The sequence below is a fragment of the Coregonus lavaretus genome (genome assembly GCF_964263955.1).
Source record: "Coregonus lavaretus genome assembly, chromosome: 27".
Taxonomy (NCBI): domain Eukaryota; kingdom Metazoa; phylum Chordata; class Actinopteri; order Salmoniformes; family Salmonidae; genus Coregonus; species Coregonus lavaretus.
In genome coordinates this window covers 25,518,066-25,532,819 of record NC_140014.1, presented here as the reverse complement: position 1 = coordinate 25,532,819, position 14,754 = coordinate 25,518,066, and the positions used below count along the sequence as shown (strand labels likewise).

General features: G+C 42.5%; 1 protein-coding gene across 3 annotated transcripts in view; it reads left to right on the top strand.

Moving 5' to 3' along the window:
• LOC311102441 (kinesin light chain 1) overlaps positions 1 to 14,111 on the top strand; it is a 32,454-nt gene extending 18,343 nt beyond the window's left edge. Inside the window, exons 8-16 of one of the 3 annotated variants that reach the window (XM_084143797.1) lie at positions 1,465 to 1,638; positions 1,774 to 1,873; positions 2,320 to 2,372; positions 3,499 to 3,566; positions 3,660 to 3,768; positions 4,060 to 4,224; positions 7,793 to 7,923; positions 9,434 to 9,500; positions 11,842 to 14,111. In XM_084143797.1, coding sequence (XP_083999923.1) covers positions 1,465 to 1,638; positions 1,774 to 1,873; positions 2,320 to 2,372; positions 3,499 to 3,566; positions 3,660 to 3,768; positions 4,060 to 4,224; positions 7,793 to 7,923; positions 9,434 to 9,500; positions 11,842 to 11,907 — 933 coding nt within the window. In that variant the 3' untranslated portion in view covers positions 11,908 to 14,111. Of the gene's footprint in view, positions 1 to 1,464; positions 1,639 to 1,773; positions 1,874 to 2,319; positions 2,373 to 3,498; positions 3,567 to 3,659; positions 3,769 to 4,059; positions 4,225 to 7,792; positions 8,800 to 9,433; positions 10,155 to 11,841 lie in introns of those variants that run through there. The other 2 variants (XM_084143796.1, XM_084143798.1) reach the window with 2 other exon arrangements.
• The last annotated feature ends 643 nt before the right edge of the window (positions 14,112 to 14,754 follow it).

Sequence of the window (14,754 nt, the reverse complement as noted above, 5' to 3'; positions counted from 1 at the left end):
TTCCCCTGCTAACGAGCAGTAAGCCTCTCACTCCTAACTCCGTCTCTGTGTGTCTATCTTTCAGTGAGTCAGTCAGACAGAGACAGCGTTATCCCTCAGCTCCATTCTCTGTCCTCACCCAACCCCTTAGTGATGCCTCACCTCTTCTCCAGCTCTGCTCTGACTTCACCCTCCTATTCTCTTACGATATTTAGCCTAGCCAGCAAACATAAAGGACAGAACTGAGATTATTCTTCTATCCAAAGTAAAGGGGATGTGGTCCAGTGTTTTCCATAAGAACTGGCTGTCGGCTAATCAGCCGGTTACGGACCTATTTTCAGCCAGCTACATTCTCCACTTCATATTAACTAGGCTACTTTTCATTTAAAGGTTTCAATTCACAAGTCCGTCGAGCCCTCTCCCGCTAAAATGAACGATATGCATCTTCTAGCGATCTATTGTTAGGACAGGCACCTATCGGTCACAAAGCGAGCAATGACATGGAAATGCAGCAGAGAGGAAGAGGCGAAGCGAGAGGTTTCAATCGCGCCCAACTCTGTCAGAGAAAGCCCAATGCGTTTCTATGGGCTTATTTTGGACCTAAGCTTGTCGCCTGCCTTCCCGCCTTTGGGACAACGACTCCCATTGTTAGGGCGGAGACATGAGTATCTCGTCATTATTATCTGCACCATCAACTGTGGGACCTTATATAGACAGGTGTGTGCCTTTCCAAATCATGTCCAATCAATTGAATTTACCACAGGTGGACTCCAATCAAGTTGTAAAAACATCTCAAGGATGATCAATGGAAACAGGATACACCTGAGTTTAATTTTGAGTTTCATAGCGAAGGGTCTGAATACTTATGTAAATATGTTTTTTATTTTTAATACATTTGCAAAAATGTCTAAAAACCTGTTTTCACTTTGTCATTATGGAGTATTGTGTGTAGGTTGATGATCCATTTTAGAATAAGGCTGTAACATATCAAAATGTGGAAAAAGTCAAGGGGACTGAATCCTTTACGAATGCACTGTATGCCCATGGTGTCGTGGCAAGTAAACCAAAATATTTCCTAGGTTTCCTTTCATAGGATGTCGGGGCTTGCCAGAGTGACGCTAAAGTGAGTGACTCTCAACAGTCAGTGTAGCCTACCGAATCGCATCGGTGAGAGAGTTGTTCATTTGGCTCCCTAATTTGCATAAGCTACTGGTAGGCCTAGGCTTTTTGGGAATTATCTGCAGATAAATTATGAAAACATTCAATGAAGATGGTGAATCATCACTGCAGGAACAATAGGTAATTAAGAGCCTCATTCTGGTCCAAAGTAGGGCCGTCATGGAATCCAGGCATTAATACAACAATGATTTAAACCACATCAGATCACTTTTGAGGTCTGGGAAAAGTGAGACATTTTTATTTTGTGGTGTAATTAACCTTTAATTCAAGTGATCACATATCAGCACTTGCACTTGAAACCTCCAGGTTCTGGGTAAGGACCACCCAGACGTTGCCAAGCAGCTGAACAACCTGGCCCTGCTGTGTCAGAACCAGGGCAAGTACGAGGAGGTGGAGTACTACTACCAGCGGGCCCTGGAGATCTACCAGACCAAACTGGGCCCTGACGACCCCAACGTGGCCAAGACCAAGAACAACTTGGTGAGAGGGTCACATAGTGGTTAAGGGATCACTGGCTTGGAATAATGACTGCACATTTAGAATTAATTATGAGAAGAAGATTTTCTTACTTTTTGAAGATCATATTCTTACATTGTCTCTTTATTCCCCTCAAAGGCGTCCTGTTACCTGAAGCAGGGGAAGTTCAAGCAGGCTGAAACTCTGTACAAAGAGATCCTTACCCGCGCACATGAGAGGGAGTTTGGCTCTGTAGACGGTAAGACACACTCTCTCACACAGCATATGTTTTACTATCCTTGTGGGGCCATAACATTGATTTCCATTCAAAATCCTATTTCCCTAAACCTAACCCCTAAACCTAAAATAGCCTTTGTCCTCGTGGGGACATTTCCCAGGTGAGAATTGTCCTTGTTTTACTATACTTGTGGTGATTTTCTGGTACTCCCGAGGACACACACACACACACACACAATCTGTCCTTTGATGTAAAGGTTAATGTTTTCAGGCTGCTGTCATCATTTTAGTGGAAATGCTTCTGAAAACAACAGTGACCTTTCAGTTGAATGCTCTAATACTTTGAGCCAGACCAGGTCAAGCACTTAGAGCACCCTGCTGGCTGTCTACCTGACTTTCTGAATGTCAGTCAATATCTTTTTGGACCTGCGTGTGTCTGATTGTTGTTGTTGGTCTCTGGCTCTGCAGATGAGAACAAACCCATTTGGATGCATGCTGAGGAGAGAGAGGAACAGAGCAAGGTGAGAGCGAGTGTCTGAGTGCGTGTGTGTTTATGTCAGAGGGATAGTAGAGGGTCCACTTTCACTAAGGGCCATGGTATGTGTCACTACTGACTGCTGTGGCTGAACTTTCACAACAGACAGGGAAAAGTGTTTCAGTCACGGTATGAAAGGTTTATCAATTTAGACTGCTGAAGAAATTGTGACGATCTGTAATCTCTCAATTTCCCACCACTAAACACTCTTTAAGCACTGTTATGTATATTGGGTTACATTAGCATGTCTCAGATCGGTTAATTTACTCTTATCGTATCTGATGTAATCTAGATCTCATTTCACGGTTCCATATAATTTGTCCAGAATTAGCTGGAATATTCAGGCAATTTCTTTATGACCAACAGTTTTGCTATTCATGTGTTGCAGCTCCGTCACTCGGTCGCGTCGTTGCCATTGTTATCAATGTTCTACAGATGCCGCAGCCATATTGTTGCTCAAAAGTAGAAAGGGGGCAAATGAATTTGAACCGGGGCTAATGACTGTGTTGTCTAAATTACACTATAGGGGTGTAGGAATACGATGACACTGCTAAAGTAGGCGCATATTTAGTAGGAAACAACTTTGCCATCATCATGTTGGCAAATGTACTTTTAGACAGATGGCAATGTTGTCATTAGCTAGCAAAGTTCGTAAAAAAATTGCTAGCAATGTTAACATTAGCTAGCGAAAATCTTGGGCACATCGACAGATTTTTCACCTAGTCGGCTCGGGGATTAGAACCAGCGACCTTTCGGTTACTGGCACAACGCTCTTAACCACTAAGCTACCTGCCGCCCCGCTAGCTAACATTATACTGCATCTAATGTCAATCTGGCGACATCAAAATGATGACAAAGGGTTTTCCTACTAATTATTTGTCTTTTTTAGAAATGTCATTGTGTTTTCAAGCCACAGTAATGCACTTTAGACCAAATAATCAGCGCCCAATGAGGATGCATTGAGTACAATGCTCACAAATGTTCAAAACAACATTGTGATGTAAAGTGCAACCCGTGAATAGGGGTGGGTGTTTGTCATTAGCGTTTTGAAGTACTTAAATCCTGACAAAATCCTGACGACTGATGGATGTGGTGGTTCTTCTCTTCTCTAGGGAAAGCAGCAGGAAGGCTCCCCATTCGGAGAGTATGGAGGCTGGTACAAAGCCTGTAAAGTAGACAGGTCTGTGTTGAGTCTGGAAACTCATGGACTGTTCTGTGTGTGATTACATCATTAGTTCATGATGTGTTTACAATTTCTGTCCTATGCCCCCAGCCCCACAGTAACGACCACCCTGAAGAATCTGGGCGCCCTCTACAGGCAGCAGGGTAAATTTGAGGCGGCAGAGACACTGGAGGAGGCAGCCATGCGCTCCAGAAAACAGGTGTGACCACTGTCCTCTTCTGCCACTCACTTGCTTGAATAATAGATTTGCCAGGCCAGGGTCATATGAAAGTTGAGGTGAACACACTGTAGGAGTATCATTGGTCCAGCAGCTTATCTGAAATATTAGCAGGTCCTGCTTTTCATCTATTGTAAACAAATCCAACACATGATGTTGATCACTGTAGATGGCTCATGAAAATGTTCATGATTTTTTTATTTTGCAGTCTTTGTCATCTTTGTACGTGTTTATTTGGTTCATAATGTGTGTGTCTTCTGTCCACGTGGCCAGGGTCTGGACACAGTGCACAAGCAGCGTGTGGCGGATGTTCTGAGCGAGCCGGAGGCGCGGGAGAAGCAGCGGAGCCGTGAGAGTCTGACCTCCGACACCACGGTCAAGTACGAGAGCGGCCCGGACGGGGGCGAGGAAGTGAGTATGAGCGTGGAGTGGAACGGGGTAAGTACAGTACATAGCCCAGGCCACACACAGGGTGTAGGGAGGGGTACAGACACACCCCCCTTGAGAAAATGTTGAAAGTTATTTCTTACCTATTCTTAAAGTGCATATCCTCTACAACTTGTAAAGTATTTGATTGAAGACTGAGTTTGCCAGTGGTAACCTTGATGGTAACTGTCCTAGATTCCCTATGACTCCATATTGTTGGTGTGAAAGCTAAAGTTCTAATGCTGATTGACTGTTTGTGGTAATAATCACCTCAGTTCTACATTAATGCTTCTAGTCTACACTGATGCTTATAGTCCTCAACTAACACTGAGTGAACACTCCATCTGCTTAAGGAATACTTATTTATTTTCAGTGGCAGCAAGTTACTGTGCCTATTATAGAAGCAATATGTTTTTTATGCTTCTAATTTGTTTGCAGCAAACAGTATTTTGCTCACAACTAACACGTCCTCTCCATGCAGTAGTCTTACAGCTGTATGCTATTCCCTCTGTCTTTATCCGATTACTGCAGTAAAGTCCTCTTGGTCACGGTGTATGTTTGCGAACTACACAACACTCCCTGCTGTAGTCTGCTATACAGAACTTTTCTGCTGCCGTAGCAACAATAACCGTAGTGTCCAAGACAACCAATCAGCATCTCCTCCTGGGAGTCCCCTGCCTGCCTGGTCTGCACCTCAAGGCTCCGGGGAGACTGGTCTCAGGCACATTCGTAACCTGTGTTCTCTACTGTACTGCACACCTATTGGACTGGGTCTGTCAGACACTCACAGTATCCAGTCAGTCGGTTAACCTGTGTGTTAAACCACACCTTTAATGTTGCCATGGTGACTTATTGATGTTGTCATCACTACTGATGCATGTGGGCTCTGTACTGTACATCTTCACAGTCCCTCTGACACTTTCATCATGTGTGGGTTGTCATTACTGTACTGTCTGTACTTACCTGCCAATTGGTGTCTGCTTATGTGTGTGTGTGTGCATGCTCAAGCACCTACAGTATGTGTTTGTGTGACCTGTACAGCTGTATCCTCTGTCAGACGCATAATACATACTGGGAAGGATGGATGGACAGACTTATACATGTATGCAGATCGTGATACAGTACCCCTGCTGTCTTTTCCTCTGCATCCAGTGGCAGCTTGTTACCAGGTAGAGGTGGGGCAGCATCCACCCTGGGCCTGTCCCATTACTCTAGCTGATTCTGAGTGTCTACTGTCTGCATGCCCTTGTCTGTGCATGCTGTGGTGGGCTAACCTGTTGTCTCCTCTGAGTGAAACCTGTGCTATTGTGTGTGCAACTATGATATAACTGTGTGAAAAGACCGACCATTCTCCAGACACAGTATCTCTCCTCTTTTCCATTTGTTTGTCTTCTTTTGGGGATTTTCCGGCGCTTTGATTTGATTTGCCTTTGGTTGAGCCTCAGGCCCACTGGACTTGGCTGTTGAAAATGGCTGATGGCTTTGTACAGGGAATTGACTAGAGTTTTTTTTTTTTTTTTTTATATAGAAACCAAACTGGGTTAGAACCATAGTTAGAATACACAAGCTGGATAGAGTTGAAGAATCTAAATGGTTTTTATTTTGGGGTTATAGTTATTGGCTGTTTTGTGGATATTTTTTTTATAGATATACTGAGTTGAGTAAACGTCTGTTATATTCATTAAGTAAAATTCTATTAATTTGCTTTCCAAATGACATAACTACCAAATTTACCAGCATACTGGCCAGCTCATACTGGCTAACTCCTCAGTGTATTATGAGATGCTTTAACTGGCCATTTAGGCTCAGAGGTCAAAGACATGGAACAGCAGTTCAAAACCCAGATCCATGCTGCCTTTGCTTCAGTTGGATGCACTAAGCCTATATTTGATGAGGGGGTTGAATGTTTAGGATCAGTTGATGTATTAAGGCTTCTTTAATTCACTCATCCATGATTTTTCACTCTTAATTTTCCCTAGGTCTATGGTTTCATTTATTTTGTCCTGTTATGCTCCTTAGCTGTTGCAACTGTTGAGTGCGGAAGCCTTCTACAGTAGTAAAGCACATCCACAGCCCTACGTGGAGAAATACTGTCTCTGAGGGGGACACCCTTTGGCTTACTGCTTCTGTCTGTCTGAATTCCTCTGGTTTCCTCTTACCACTTCCACATTTTTCTCTCCCCATCTCGCTTTATTCTACCTCTTCTGTCTCTTTCATTCTGTCTACCTCTCTCTCTCTCTCTCTCCATCCCTGTCTCTCCCTCATCTCTCTCCATCGCTGTCTGACTGGCAGGCATAACTCCAGATGCCTTGTTGTGGTTCTATAAACTTGTCTTCTGCATGATGGACGCCTGCTCGCCTGCCACCCCTCCGGCTTTGCAGTTGTGTCCTCTCTTCAGATTCTGGTCCCCTTCTCTCCTCCTCTGGGCTGTCTGTCTGGTTACAGCTGACCCCAGCTCTATCCAATGGGAACAGGGGTTCTGGACTCTGTCTCAGAACCAATCCAAGCCACTCCTGCCTCCTGCCATTACCTTATCTTACTTTTTACTGTACTTAAACTCTGTCTCCTTGCTCTCTCGCTTGAGGAGTTTCTATCTATCTCTGTGTGGTGGTGTTGAGTTTCTAGCATTTACTAGTACTGACTGATGCATACCGGACTGCTCTTGCTCCTATTGATTTAACTAACATACTGTAAATACTATGAGCTGGTGGCATGATAATCATACTGTATGCTCCCTAAGAGCACCATGGTGGCGCTAGGCTACTGTCGAGTTTCTTTAGTAGTGTTTGATCCTGTGCTCCAAATGGTCCTATTGATGTCTAACTTAAGTGTTGTGATGTCATGATCACAAGGGGGCATCAGAAGACATTGCAGCTCCTGTATATTATTGTATATATATGTAGACAAATGTGGAATGGGTGGGAGGGTAAAGAATGGTAAAGGACAGAGGGGTGGGACAAGCCTTGCTCTGCAGTGCAGAATCTGGACACTTCTCTTCATGGCTCCTACTAATCTACTCAATCTACTCTGTCCTGTCTGTTTGTGCATCTGATCTTACACTGTCTTTCTTAACTTCTAATAAAACTTAACTCTTTGCTCACCCAGATCTTTGCCTGTAGCCTCTTTGTGTGTTCCCTCTCGAAGATAAAGCAGGAAAAGCAACATGCCTCATGTTTTTGGGGTAAAAGTCGATTATTGAAGGAATTTAATTGCTCTGCTCTGTTGACCCAAGATAACTATTGTGACCTCATAAGAGGTCTTTGGAGGGCTTCTCTGACTTCTTTATAGCAGAATTTCTGGATAGCACACTGATGAGGTTGACATTTTGTCTGAACAGCGAGTCTAATCAGATGCAGATGACAAGCACACCCTCATATGCACAGTCCATCATATATGCAGACAGATGTCGATGGAAATAATTTGCTGAACCAGATCTCTGTATACGTGTGTTCATATCTGAACTGAATGTGTGTGACTGTGTGCATGTTTGTCTCTGCCTGTGTGTATACAAGTGTGTGTGTGTGCGTGCGTGCTTGAGTATGCGTGTGTGAGAGTGTAACCCTCTGGCCTCTCTCATCAGGACGGTTCTGGTTCTCTGAAGCGGAGCGGCTCCTTCAGTAAACTCCGTGCCTCTATTCGCCGCAGCAGCGAGAAACTGGTCCGCAAGCTGAAGGGTGGCGGCTCACGGGAGAGCGAGCCCAAAAACCCTGGGTAACTATCCCCCTCACCTTTGAACCCTTGACCCTTAATGTGGGGCCCCTCCTCTCCACCTCGCTCCACTGGATTGGTGTACTGCCACTAGATCTGCCTAGAAAAGACTAAGCCACCCTGCTCCTGGAGGGATCTCTACTCTGCTGTGGGTTAACTTGGTGGATCTCTGAGTCCTGTTTGGCACAACTCATTAATCACTGTGGGTTGCACTAACTAACAGATTCAAGCGGCTGATACTTGTGCACTTTCATTGGCATACACTATGAATGCCACATATTGTGACTGGTACAGACTCTCACTGGCACAAAATCACTCTCTAGAATAAGCAGGGTACTATTCCAGGCTATGTTGCCCGTGTGGATATGTCCAGTGTAGGAAGTGCTTTGAGCTGACGGGCAAAGAGAGTAAGGCAGAGGACACAAAGTGCCTCAGTCAGCAGCTTCTCTTTTTAATGTCATAATTTGTATAAAAAGTCACATCCGTTGCTCTGCCTAGTTTATTCTGTTGTACACAGAATACTCTCAATCAGCTGTGATGGACAATCTGGAGACTAAAGAGAATGGCTGAGAGCTTTAGATTACCACACTACTACGAATTGTCTGCTTTGAAATGCCTGTCTGCATTTCTGCCTATGAAACCCGTATTTGATTTATTTTCTTGCCATATTGTCTTCCTTTTATTCACCATTTTACATTTTAAGAAGGTGCAAATATTAGCATTTCTTTTCAATAATGTCTTGGTGAATTTTTGTCATAATTTATTTTTGTCTGCATGGGCATCTTGTTTTATTTTAATATTCTAATACATCTGTCTGTGCTGTGTTGTGCTTTTATTGACGAATAAACGTTTCCAAGCGAATGGCTACTGCATGCCTCATCTGTTTGCTGGTATTCTGTATTCTTTGACACATTTTCCTCATTTTGCTTCTAACTCTTCGATGTTGAATTAACCCCATTATGATGACCTCTCTCTAATCCAGGAGACAGTAGAGAAATCTGTATTGATCAATACAAAACAATATTATTCCCCTTGCAAGAGGCGCAAATGAATTTGGCACAAAATACTCCCTTTAGTCAATTGTTATGTCACGCTCTCATTAACTTTTGATAAGTATATCCTTCAACCCATATGTTATAGGATAGGGTAAAGAAAAGCAAAAAATGGCATTTGACTGAACTACTGACTGAAGATTTTGTATCTCCAGTATGAGAGGGGCACACTTAAAAAGGTCTGCTGTGCTTTCCAGCACATTGGGCTACAAAGATTCTACATACAAATGTACAGGTGTGGTGCCCCCAATTTTAACCAGGGTTAAAGAGTATGATTTAGCTCATAGATATTGCTTTATGTATTGTGGGGGGCATTGTCTGGGGAAACTAACGTGAGTGAGTCTCATTATTGTTATTAACCCACATACCATCTCCATTGGCCACATGTTCCTCTCCTCACCCCTGACCCCTCACCCCGGCCCTCACCGACATCTCCTTGCATGTTACTGTTCTTGATGCAGCATGAAGCGAGCCAGCTCACTGGGTGTTCTAAACGTGACGGACAATGCTGCCGGAGACCTCTACCAAGTAAGGAGCCCAACTGTCTCGCTCTCTCCCCCTCTTTCCATCTTTCACATCACCCAATTTTTCCCCATTGTTTTCTGGGTCTCTTCTCTCATCCTCCCCTCTGTTTATCTACCTCCCTCCTTTTTTTACACACTACTCTCTGAGTCCTCACTTTATGAAACTCAAATTCCCATTGGTCCTCATGGTTGTGATCTGTGGTTAAGTTGGCCCTTGCCTCTCTTCACCTGGGCAGTCATCTCAGAAATTGGTCACTAATGAAATGACGTGTGTGTGGTAACATCACAGTGGTTCACAGATTAACTAGTTCTACTTTCAATGTTACTCCTGTTATTAACGGACTTGTATAAATTGTTCACAAAGATGAATCTGAATGGATTGATTTGAGAATATTCATCACTGGACCATGGGACCTTTCTACATGGCGGTATACTGGTTCTGCCAACCCACCATATGATAAGGGTGTGACTCCAGAATACTGTGCCGGTCTGTGCACCACTCATCACTGTCACGGAACTCCAGATTTTGACATATTGGTGTCACATCTCATTTATATTATATACCACATTCCCCAAAATACTCAACAGTGCCTTCAGAAAGTATTCACGCCCCTTGACTTTTTCCACATTTTGTGTGTTACAGCCTGAATTTAAAATGGAATAATTTAAGATTGTTGGTCACTGGCCTATACACAATACCCCATAATGTCAAAGTGGAATAATGTTAATGTTTTTATTTTACAAATTCATTAAAAATGAAAAGCTGAAATGTCTTGAGTCAATAAGTATTCAACTACTTTGTTATGGCAAGCCTAAATACGTTCAGGAGTAAAAATGTGCTTAATAAGTCACATTGCATGGACTCACTCTGTGTGTAATAATAGTGTTCAACATGATTTTTGAATGACTACCTCATCTCTGTACCCCACACATACAATGATCTGTAAGGTCCCTCAGTCGAGTAGTGAATTTCAAAAACAGATTCAACCACAAAGACCAGGGAGGTTTTCCAATGCCTCGTAAAGAAGGCCACCTATTGGTAGATTGGTAGAAATAGAATAAAAACAGATGCTGAATATCACTGAGCATGATAAAGTTATTAATTACACTTTTGGATTGTGTGTCAATACACCAGTTACTACAAAGATACAGGCATCCTTCCTAACACAGTTGCCGGAGAGGAAGGAAACCACTCAGGGATTTCACCATGAGGCCAATGGTGACTTTAAAACACTTTAAAGAGTTTAATGGCTGTAATAGGAAAAAACTGAAGATGCATCAACAACATTGTAGTTACTCCTCAATACTAACCTAATTGAAAAGGATTCCAAAACATGCATCCTGTTTGCAACAAGGCACTAAAATATTTTTTTGTCCTGGATCCAAAGTGTTATGTTTTGGGCAAAACCAATACAACACATTACTGAGTTACCACACTCCATATTTTCAAGCATAGTGATGGCTGCATCATGTTATGGGTATGCTTGTAATCGATAAGGACTGGGGAGTTTTTCAGGATAAAGAAACGGAATGGAGCTAAGCACAGGCAAAATCCTAGAGGAAAACCTGGTTAAGTCTGCTTTCCACCAGACACTAATAATCTAAAACACAAGGCCAAATCTACACTGGGGTTGCTTACCACAAAGACCGTGAATGTTCCTGAGTGGCCGAGTTACAGTTTTGTCTTAAATCTGCTTAAATCTAAGGCAAGACTTGAAAATGGTTGTCTCGCAATGATCAACAACCAATTTGACAGAGCTTGAAGGATTTTTAAAAGAATAATTGGCAAATATTGTACAATCTAGGTGTGCAAAGCTCTTACAGACTTACCCAGAAAGACTCACAGCTGTAATCGCTGCCAAAGGTGTTTCTAACATGTATTGACTCAGGGCTGTGAATACTTGTGTATATGAGATATTTCTTCATTTCATTTTCAATAAATTTGCAAAAATGTCTAAAAACATGTTTTCACTTTGTCATCATGGGGTATTGTGTGTGGATGGGTGAGGAAAAAAATATATGTAATCAATTTTGAATTCAGGCTGTAACACAACAAAATGTCAAGGGATATAAATACATTCTCAAGGCACTGAATCTGTATTCCATATTCAAGAAAAACTGACATTTTCTTCATGGAAATCTGTGATGTTGGACCCCTTTTTTTTTTAACCTTTATTTAACTAGGAAAATCAGTTAAGAACAAATTCTTATTTACAATGACGGCCTACACCGGCCAAACCCGGACGACGCTGTGCCAATTGTACAAGAGTACATTTGTATTTGTATTTCTTTAGTTCTTAACTTCAACCTATTCTGAACCCTATTCCCTCTGTTGCCTTCTCTAGGAGCAAAATAATCATCTGAGAAAGAGTCGAGACCTGAGTGCCAGCCACACTGACCTGGCACATTGAAGGTCAGAACTCAGAGTGGAGAGGTGAAAGAGGTCATGGGGTCAGTCTCCTGAACCCCCACCCCAACCTTCAGATCCTGCCTCTGCCAATGAGCTGTCCCTCCCTCTCCAATATCATCATGTACATAGCTGACTGTAACCGCTACACCCCCCCCCCCCCCCAGGTTAAACCAAACAAAACCTTCATAAACCATACACAACCATCCATCTGCTCACTGTACAGCTGGCTACAGTATGTAGGTTTAACAATCTCATTGCACTTTCATCTAGTCGCTGGTTTTCTTAGAGGGTGTTTTTATTGAAATGTTTTCTCATTTTATATCAATATATACAGTCAGATCCATAAATATTTGGACATTGACCAAGTTATTATTATTTTAGCTGTCTACCACAGCATATTGGAGTTGAAATTAAATAATGAATATGAGCTGAAAGTGCAGACTTTAATTTGAGGGTATTTACATCCAAATCGGGTGAACGGTGTAGGAATTACAGCACTTTTTATATGTGGTCCCCCCCTTTTTAAGGGACCAAAAGTAATTGGACAATTTGCCTGCTCAGCTGTTCCATGGACAGGTGTGTGTTATTCCCTCATTAGAAAGCGGCACAGGTCCTAATCTAGTCACTTGTCATCTCCCGTCTGGATTACTGAAACTCGCTGTTGGCTGGGCTCTGTGCCTGTGCCATTAAACACCTACAATTTATCCAGAACGCTGCAGCCAGTCTGGTGTTCAACCTTCCCAAGTTCTCTCATGTCACCCCGCTCCTCCGCACACTCCACTGGCCTCCAGTTGAGGCTCGCATCTACTACAAGACCATGGTGCTTGCCTACGGAGCTGTGAGGGGAACGGCACCTCCTTACCTTCAGGCTCTGATCAGACCCTACACCCAAACGAGGGCACTACGTTCATCCACCTCTGGCTGGCTAGCCCCCCTACCTCTACGGAAGCACAGTTCCCGCTCAGCCCAGTCAAAGCTATTCGCTGCTCTGGCACCCCAATGGTGGAACAAGCTCCGCCAGGACAGCGGAGTCACTGACCACCTTCTGGAGACACTTGAAACCCTACCTCTTTAAGGAATACATGGAATAGTATAAAAGTAATCCTTCTACAGCCCCCCACCCCCCCATAAAAAAATTAAATAAAAATGTTTGTCCCACTGGCTATCATAAATTGAATGCACCAATTTGTAAGTCGCTCTGGATAAGAGCGTCTGCTAAATGATGTAAATGTAATTAATGAATTTACAAGTAAACAGATAAAAGGTCTAGAGTTGATTTCAAGTGTGGCATTTGCATTTGGAATCTTGCTGTTAACCCTCAATATGAAGTCCAAAGAGCTGTCACTGCCAGTGAAGCAAGCCATCATTAGGCTGAAAAATCTAAACAAACCCATCAGAGAGATAGCAAAAACATTAGGTGAGGCCAAATCAACTACTTGGTACATTCTTAAAAATAAAGAATGCACTGGTGAGCTCAGGAACACCAGAAATGGTTGTAATTCATACACGGTTCATACAATAATTTTGACAAAACCCTTAAATTAAAGAAGTCTACACTTAAAGCACATCTTGATTGTTTCCTTTCAAATCCATTGTGGTGGCGTACAGAGCCAAAATGATGCAAATTGTGTCACTGTCCAAATACTTATGGACCTGACTGTATATTGTGCAACATGAGATTAGTTATAATGAAGGACAGGTGTATAATGCTAAGTCAAGTGTGATTGTGTGAGTGTGGATGTAAGTGTGCACCTATATTTTTGTGATTGAGTGCTCATGAGAGATAACATTCATTTTTATTTTCTGTGTGGTTTCTTTTTCCTACCTTCCCTCCACAGATCTAAAGAATAACTTAGATCATTTGATTATCACTTGAATGGAATAGGTGTGCAGTTCAGGAGGTTGCAATGGAGTATCTCATTCTGCTGTCTCCCCCCTTTACGTCCAAATTGATGTCCTGTGTGTTTTTATTGACGTGATAGCTGTGCTTGTATGAAGTTTTATGTTTACATTTGGGTTGTGTAAATTGTGTTTTATTGTATTTCCTATGCTGCTCTGGGGGAATCTTTTGTTTCTTGGCATCAGAGGTCTTGAAACTGATAGTTCTGCCTCTTTATAGTGATGTTACTTACTGCAATTGAAGAGACTGCTCCATGTACAGTGGGGAGAACAAGTATTTGATACACTGCCGATTTTGCAGGTTTTCCTACTTACAAAGCATGTAGAGGTCTGTAATTTTTATCATAGGTACACTTCAACTGTGAGAGACGGAATCTAAAACAAAAATCCAGAAAATCACATTGTATGATTTTTAAGTAATTAATTTGCATTTTATTGCATGACATACAGTGAGGGAAAAAAGTATTTGATCCCCTGCTGATTTTGTACATTTGCCCACTGACAAATAAATTATCAGTCTATAATTTGAATGGTAGGTTTATTTGAATAGTGAGAGACAGAATAACAACAACAAAATCCAGAAAAACGCATGTCAGAAATGTTATAAATTGATTTGCATTTTAATGAGGGAAATAAGTATTTGACCCCCTCTCAGTCAGAGAGATTTCTGGCTCCCAGGTGTCTTTTATACAGGTAACGAGCTGAGATTAGGAGCACACTCTTAAAGGGAATGCTCCTAATCTCAGCTTGTTACCTGTATAAAAGACACCTGTCCACAGAAGCAATCAATCAATCAGATTCCAAACTCTCCACCATGGCCAAGACCAAAGTGCTCTCCAAGGATGTCAGGGACAAGTTTGTAGACCTACACAAGGCTGGAATGGGCTACAAGACCATCGCCAAGCAGCTTGGTGAGAAGGTGACAACAGTTGGTGCGATTATTCGCAAA